Source organism: Arachis ipaensis, chromosome B08, assembly GCF_000816755.2.
Source record: "Arachis ipaensis cultivar K30076 chromosome B08, Araip1.1, whole genome shotgun sequence".
Taxonomy (NCBI): Eukaryota; Viridiplantae; Streptophyta; class Magnoliopsida; order Fabales; family Fabaceae; genus Arachis; species Arachis ipaensis.
In genome coordinates this window covers 17,634,923-17,642,541 of record NC_029792.2, presented here as the reverse complement: position 1 = coordinate 17,642,541, position 7,619 = coordinate 17,634,923, and the positions used below count along the sequence as shown (strand labels likewise).

Below are 7,619 nucleotides of genomic sequence, written 5' to 3'. Positions count from 1 at the left end.
ATACTTGAAAGCTTCAAAGTATTCTCCCATTTTATACCTACTACACAACATTGAATAATTGGTGCCGCCCTCTGTTTATGGAACAGAACCACTAACAACTTCCACCTTTTATGTGGTATAGTTAGACTTACCCTTTTCGATATAGCTACCATCACTCGACTGCCAATGAGCAATCCGATTACCACATTCGAGATGAAACCAAATTGGCAATATAAAATCGTCGAAAATAGATTTTATGAGGAGTTTATTAAGCTTAATATGAGAAAAGAAGGCACTTCTATTATTGATGATGAATGTATAACATTTCTATATTATTGGTTGAATGTTATCGTATTCTGTTCGAGGAGTGTTTTAATGCAAAAGTTATTCATTCTCTTAGCTGCTTTGATTCCTTTAAGCTTTAATTATTATTTTGTTCTTCAACCACATTTGGATTGCTTGATGTTAGTTCATGCTGTTTTATTCATGCTTTTTTTTATTTTCTTCAATCATCTGCTCTCGGAATAATGGAGTTTAGTTTTAGCCTTAATTGATGAATTCAAAATATGTGTTTACAATGCCCAGTACAATAAGAAACAATCGAAATTAACTTAGAAGACAAATCAAACGCGAATAACCTCAACAGATCAAATTAATAAATCATTTATATCACGGTAAAATAACGCGCATGCATAATTTAGCTTGCTTATATAATTCTTTTATTTTAAATTTCAAATACATCATAGCATCTTATAAAGTATCTACTACTCTATATACTTAAATTGCTTTACTTTTATGTATCTTACCATTTCATATATCAATCCTAAATGCACAATATTTTGTTATAAATTGTCAGCCCATATAATATCATTCTAGGTAGACATTCTTTAAATACATCTGGTGCTATCGCTTCTACTATACACTTATGCGCCAAATTTTGTATACAGGATAATATAGTTATAACAATACATGCCAACCAAAAGGAAGCCAAGTAGTGCTATAGCGTGCACTTTAAAATAAACCCATTAAAGCAACCTCAACAACAGCACTGCCATGCAGACTATAAATCAAAATTCAAATACAATAATAAACGTGATTTATTTTCAGTTAGAGAAAATTTTATCCTTAACAAATCACTCAGAAACATATTAAGATTGGTTACCGAAAGATCAGAAAAATATCTCAACCACTCTAAAGAGGTAACACTTTATAAATACAAAACTCTAACTATGAAAAAGGTATGCTATTCATTCTAAATAACATTATACTCATTTTTTACTTTTACTTATTTGAGTGTCGACGTGCATTTAAAGGTGCATGCCACTACCAATCTCTTGAAACTGATGTATACTTCTTTCACTTCAGACGAAGAAGAGCTCAATTCCTGAACACGACAAATTATACCTACCGCCAATAAACTTATATACAAAAAAAAAATAAACATATATAAAATTAAATAAGATAATTTTAAATTATTATTTTCCTAACATTATTGTTAAACTTGTTACTAGCTAGGCTTCGAGGATACCTGATCGTATATACTTTGTTAACAAGCATAGGAAGAATTGATATAATCTGAGAGAATAATATAAATTAAAGAAAGTATTTGTGGAAAAATTGAATGATGATGATGGAAGTAAGCTAAGGTTGATCATATTGACTACTGAGATATGTAAATTGTATATATTATGTGAAAAGTAACTAATTAACTACTCCCTTATTACACACCAACTTTAATTAATAATTAATCAATGTAGCAAACTTTGGATAAAAGTGGAGAATCCTACTGACATTTTCAGCTTGAATATTGCTTTAGGAATTTCCTGGAAATATTAATAAACCATAATAATGCTGAAGTTGTACAATCAAGTCATCATTTAATTTGGGATATAATAATCCATTATCGGGCTTCCAATACTGTGACACTTATTTCATTAGTTGAAATACATTGTTGGTAGCTCGAAGAATCAACTGCTTGAAGAAGAGAAGTCTCAGTGAGGAAAGAAGGCTCCTTAGGTTGGGGCAAGGCAACCTCACTACCCAACATCATAACCACATTTGACATATTTGGTCTATCCTCAGGATTTTGTTGCACACATAGGAGACCGATGTGGATGCAACGCAATGCTTCTAATTCAACATAAGAATTCTCCATGCATGAATCAATGAAGTCTAGAGCCTTCTTTTCTTTCCATAATATCCAAGCCTGAAACATGTGATTGGATGAATTGAAATAATCCATGTCGATCCCAAGATTTGTCACTTGTAATTAAGAAGGAACAAAAAAAAATTTACTTACTTGTGCAATAAGATTTGCATCTTCATTTTCACGAGAAATCATTCTATTCTTTCTTCCACTTACTATTTCCAAAATTAATACTCCAAAGCTAAATATATCAGATTTTATTGAGAATAATCCGTAAATAGCATATTCAGGAGCCATATAACCACTGAAATCATTAAAAAAAAAATTGTCTTAGTCATCATTGATAGAATTAAATATAAATTAGATTGTATTATATATGAACTTACTATGTTCCAACAATCCTACTTGTATTTCCTTCTGTTTGATTTCCTCCAAATGATTTCGCCATCCCAAAATCAGAAATTTTAGGATTTAACTCTTTGTCAAGCAATACATTGCTAGCTTTGAGATCTCTATGTATAATCCTTAGTCGAGAATCTTGATGAAGATAAAGTAATCCTCGAGCAATTCCACATATAATGTTGAAGCGGTTAGGCCAATCTAAAATAACTCTACCATCCTTGTGACCTAGTTATACAACTAATAGTATTATTAACTCAGTGAAAACAAGCATATATATAAAAATTGTTGGAGAAAAGGACATAAAAAAGTTATATGACAACAAAGAGAATTTTCTTAAAGGAAATGAACATAAAAGACGATGTTAAGAAATTCAAACCGAAGATAAAATTGTCTAGGCTCTTATTGGGCATGTATTCATAGACAAGCATCTTTTCTCCATCTTGAATGCAACAACCAAGAAGCTTCACTAAATTGCGATGTTGAAGTTTAGCAATTAATAAAACTTCATTCATAAATTCTGTCAACCCTTGTCCAGAATTAGATCCCTGTAAAAGTCTCTTCACAGCAATATTTTGTCCATCAACTAGAGTTCCCTGTAACGTATCACATAAAATTACATAAGATCAGTAAATATAACTATATAAACTCTTATGTTCACCTTATATCAAATCAGTATGTTGACAATTTACCTTATATACAGTCCCAAATCCACCTTTTCCAAGTTTATTACTAATGGAAAAGTCTTCAGTTGCTTTTGCAATTGTAGCAAGGTCAAAGATAGGAAGATCCAAGTAGTCTTCATATGCATCATTATTCTTCTTAACTGTAAGTGCATAATAGTTTGACATTAAAATACATCTTCATCAGCACATTATTATATAGAATTAGTCCTTTGAAAGAATTGTGTGTATGTGTGTGTGATTATTGACGAAAACCACATTCATAATGATTTGCACTCTGTTGTCTATATAATTGTTATGTATCAAAATTAAAAATAGGAAAATTATAAACTCTATAAAATTTGAGCCTAAAAGACAAGAGGTAAAACCGTAAAAAGATGGACTTCACCTTTCGTATTTATTCTAGTAGTTAAGAAGTTAGATACGATAGAAAAGACCTTAAAATTATAAATTATATAAAAAATATTAAACTTTAATATTTTTTTTATTATTTAGTTATTAATTTAATTTTTAATTTAATAATATATTTTATTTTATATTTTTAAATATTAATAATTAATTAATGATCAAGATAAAAAAATTCCGATTATTGTCTGCATTCTTTGTATATATATGGAAACATGCAGGATATTATTACTTTATTAGCGTGCAAATAAATGTATTAGGTTGGACCGGTGAACATAACATTGAATATGAATGATGCCTTCAAGTCTTCAACAGCATCCAATGTACAATATGCCCACATATATTAATTAATTTTTTTTAGGTGAAGACACATATACCAATTAATAACACAGTCAATCTTAGATGCTTTTAGAATAAATAAAAGAATTTATTTTCTCCTTTAATTTCAATTTATCTTTTCAAGTATGTTAAACTAATTTTTGTCTGCAGTTTATTATTCTCTGGCCAATGTAACCAAAAATCAGAACCACCACAAGAACAGAGGCACTGGTACCGATGACTATCAGTCCTACCTTCTTCTTTTTGTGCCCTTCCTTCCCATCTTCGCGATTATTCAGTTCATGCAGAAACAATTAGCTGACTCGGTTATGACTTATGAATCATCGAAAACTATATATATATAAGCATGTATGCATGCATGCCATCATGGAAATACAATAGAGTGAATTTATAGAGTGAAAAACAATTAACTAACAATAATAATCAGCAACCTCAATATATATGATACACTAAAAATCAGCTAATAACTATTATGACATGAGAGATCTTACCGATGATCGTTCGAATGTATATATCAGCACCGCCATCAGAAAACTCTTTGATATCGTCGAGAACACCGAACCACATCAAACAGCCACTACCACCTTCTCTAATATCTGAGTTTGCATAAGCCATACACGAACAATTCTCTCTGCATTTATCCCTGCATTCATCAAGATTCTTCATACTCTCATTCACCCAAGAACGCCGAGTATCTGGGTATTTCATTCCTCCAACTTTAGAAAACCCATTCTTATCATCTCTCTGACTACCCGTCTTATTATCCATGTTGCATCTCGATTGCTCATCAAGCAATGAAGAAGAACATCCTTCAGTCCAGTTTTGTGATGACTTTTGCTTGAACCCCTTCAGACACTGGCACGTTGAATAGCCACTTATGATGCTGCAATACGCATTTGGACCACAGTGATTATAGAGATCACACGCTTCTCTCGGCGAATGGGAAGAAAATTCCGTCCAACCCGAAGATCCATCGTTCCACATGTAGCCGTGTCTGTTACCTAAGGTTTCGTTCATGACGAGTCTCAGTAAAAGGGACTTTTTTTCAAGATTATACTTATACACAAAATACACTTCATTTTCGTTCGACACGAATTTATAACTAAAAAGGTTATTGGGCTTCAATTCAGGTGTTCCACTGAAACGAAGACCAATCCATGGACCGACACGGTAGTACTCTTTCGAGCCCTTCAAGAATATTCCTTGGGGAAAACCCTCAAGCGAGATTCCCCAAGAAAGATTCCCCGGCGAGGGATCGTCCCAATTCTTCCAAGCAGTTAACCGCCGTTCAAGACCGGTTTTAAGATCCCAACCGAGCTTCATCCCCGGTAAGAGTGTATCACAAGGATAATCAAAGCTTTGCCAGACGTAGTAGTTCTTGGAATCTTGGTCATTCTCATCTCTAATAACAAGATTTCCAGAATCTAAGAGCTGAGCAATCGGATTCGAAAGGTTCATCTTTGTGGTGGAGTTTGTAGACCAAAAGACGGTTCCGTTCTTGTTGACAAGTTGAAGAATCCCTTGGTTGTTTATGTGGAGTATGCTAGTGTTGTCTTTGACAGGGTTGGATCTATTTGCAACCCAAACAACGGTTTTCAACGGGAGAATCTTGTACCAAATACCTAAGTAATGGTTTGAAGAACTTCCTGGGCTGAAAAACCCCATTTCAAAGGTTCCATTACTAGAAACCAATGTGTTTCCTTCATGAAGAGGCTGAACCATAGATATTGAATCCGTTGCGCTTGAGACATCACGAAGAAAGAAAAAATGAAGAACCATCCCTGTAATGACGAAGAGAAATGGAAGATTGTTCATCATCGTACTGTTTCACTGTGAAAAGAGAGAAGATCGAGGGAGAGAGGTGAAAATAAAGTTTAATCATTACAACTACTTTTGAATGCTTTAATTTGTAGGCTCTCCAAATTAAATATGTAGTACTTCATGCATGCATTTATCACTACAACATCAAATTGAAGAACTTGTCGAATTTTAAAGAATTTGTTAGATCTAGTGTTTATAACTTAAAAGAAGAAGAGATTTATTGTTGTTTTTTTATAATTTGTTTTAGAAATTTTTAATTTTCTTTTTGTATTTTTTATACTAGCTTTATTTTGTTTTGTTCTCTTCTCTTAGATTTAGGATTTCAAAAGTTGATTATTCTAATTTAATTTATTGGGAAATTCTATTTCTACAATTGTTAATCCAAATAGTTCCACTAAACTTTATTAGACCCCACGGTTTACTATGGAGTATCAGGAGTCAATAATGGAGTTGTATGAACCTACCTAAATCGCATAGTAATTTATGAACGCTTCAAAGACATCATTAATTGACCTAGAAAGCGATTGAGGGGACCTAAAAGGTACGCCACGACACAGACGTCTTGGCGTATCTAGTTATCTGATATTAAAACCATTATAAATTTAGAATTATCCTTACGGTAATAATAGGTAAGGTTTTGAATTCAAATCTTAATTTTTGCAAGTTGGGACAGGCTAATTTTTTTAGATATTACAATCGGAGGAGTGTAATACATTAATATTACACTAATTTAATGTAATGCATTGGTATGGGAATTTTTAATCTCATAAGAAATTGTGATTTACGATTTTAGAAAGAGGCAAAAAATTTGTGAAAATGAGATTAACGATTTTAAGTAAGACAAAAATTTTTTTTTCAGAATTTCTACAATTATGAAATCGTTACTCTCATTTTCTAAGTTGATTCTAGCCATTGATTGTTGATCCAAAGCTTTCTAATTATTGTTCCTCTTTACTCAAATCGTTGGTAACGATTTTAAACAAATCAACACTAACGATTTCTTTAAAACCAATTATGAGTCCCATAGTTAGGCATTATACACCCAAAACTTCATTTATACGTATTACATAACTGTAATTAGCATATAAAAAATAATTAGTTCTTGGGACATGTCAACTCTAATTTTATTTATTTTTCGTTGGTAGATACCCAATTCTATTTACATATTTTTTTTTTCAAAGATAATAGGTTATATTTCATTAATTATTGAAAAATAAAATACAAAGATATTCAAAAGTAGGACATCATAATAAAAGGTGGGAATTTTCCAAAAACACTACACTGAAGGTATTCATCCAACGGTGTGTGGTCAAAAAACGAAGAAAAAACTTAAAGAAGAAAGAATGACGACCTAAACTGGGAGTTCTTTGGATTTCACGGAGCAACTTGACAGAGCTTACTAGAATGGCATACGGCATTGAAGTAGAACTTTCAAAAATCAACTGGTTGCGAGCTTTCCAGCAGTTCCAGCAAATGATGGTAAGCAATTGAGGATTACGGTCACCATTCTTCAACGGGTTAAGCATCTCTGTTGATGCAGTCCACCATGTCCAAAAGTCATTAGGACTCTGAGGGAGAAGATAGTCATGACTCACGAAGATAACTTTGAGACCATACATCTTTAATTCTAGAGCAATCGATCAAACAATGAGTGACTGTTTCTATTGCTTCATGACAGCAGGAGCACATTGGTGATATAGATAGGATGCGGTGATGAATCTGAGCAAGCACCGGAAGCCGACCATGGAGAGCTTTCCAGATAAATAGCTTAATTTTGTGAGGCATGTTCAACTTCCATACAACAAATTCACGGCTTTTTCTGCTGCATATAATTAGGGCACAGCTCC

The 7,619-nt window shown here is 32.5% G+C and overlaps 1 protein-coding gene across 1 annotated transcript; it reads right to left on the bottom strand.

The window, feature by feature from the left end:
- On the bottom strand, window positions 1,649-5,948 carry LOC107613555 (G-type lectin S-receptor-like serine/threonine-protein kinase At4g27290). The gene is made up of 7 exons (XM_016315610.2): window positions 4,443-5,948; window positions 4,096-4,213; window positions 3,217-3,352; window positions 2,904-3,120; window positions 2,512-2,752; window positions 2,279-2,429; window positions 1,649-2,185 (listed from the first exon to the last, which is right to left on the bottom strand). Exons 1-7 carry the CDS (start codon window positions 5,767-5,769, stop codon window positions 1,880-1,882), a joined length of 2,496 nt encoding a protein of 831 aa, XP_016171096.1. The 5' UTR covers window positions 5,770-5,948; the 3' UTR covers window positions 1,649-1,879.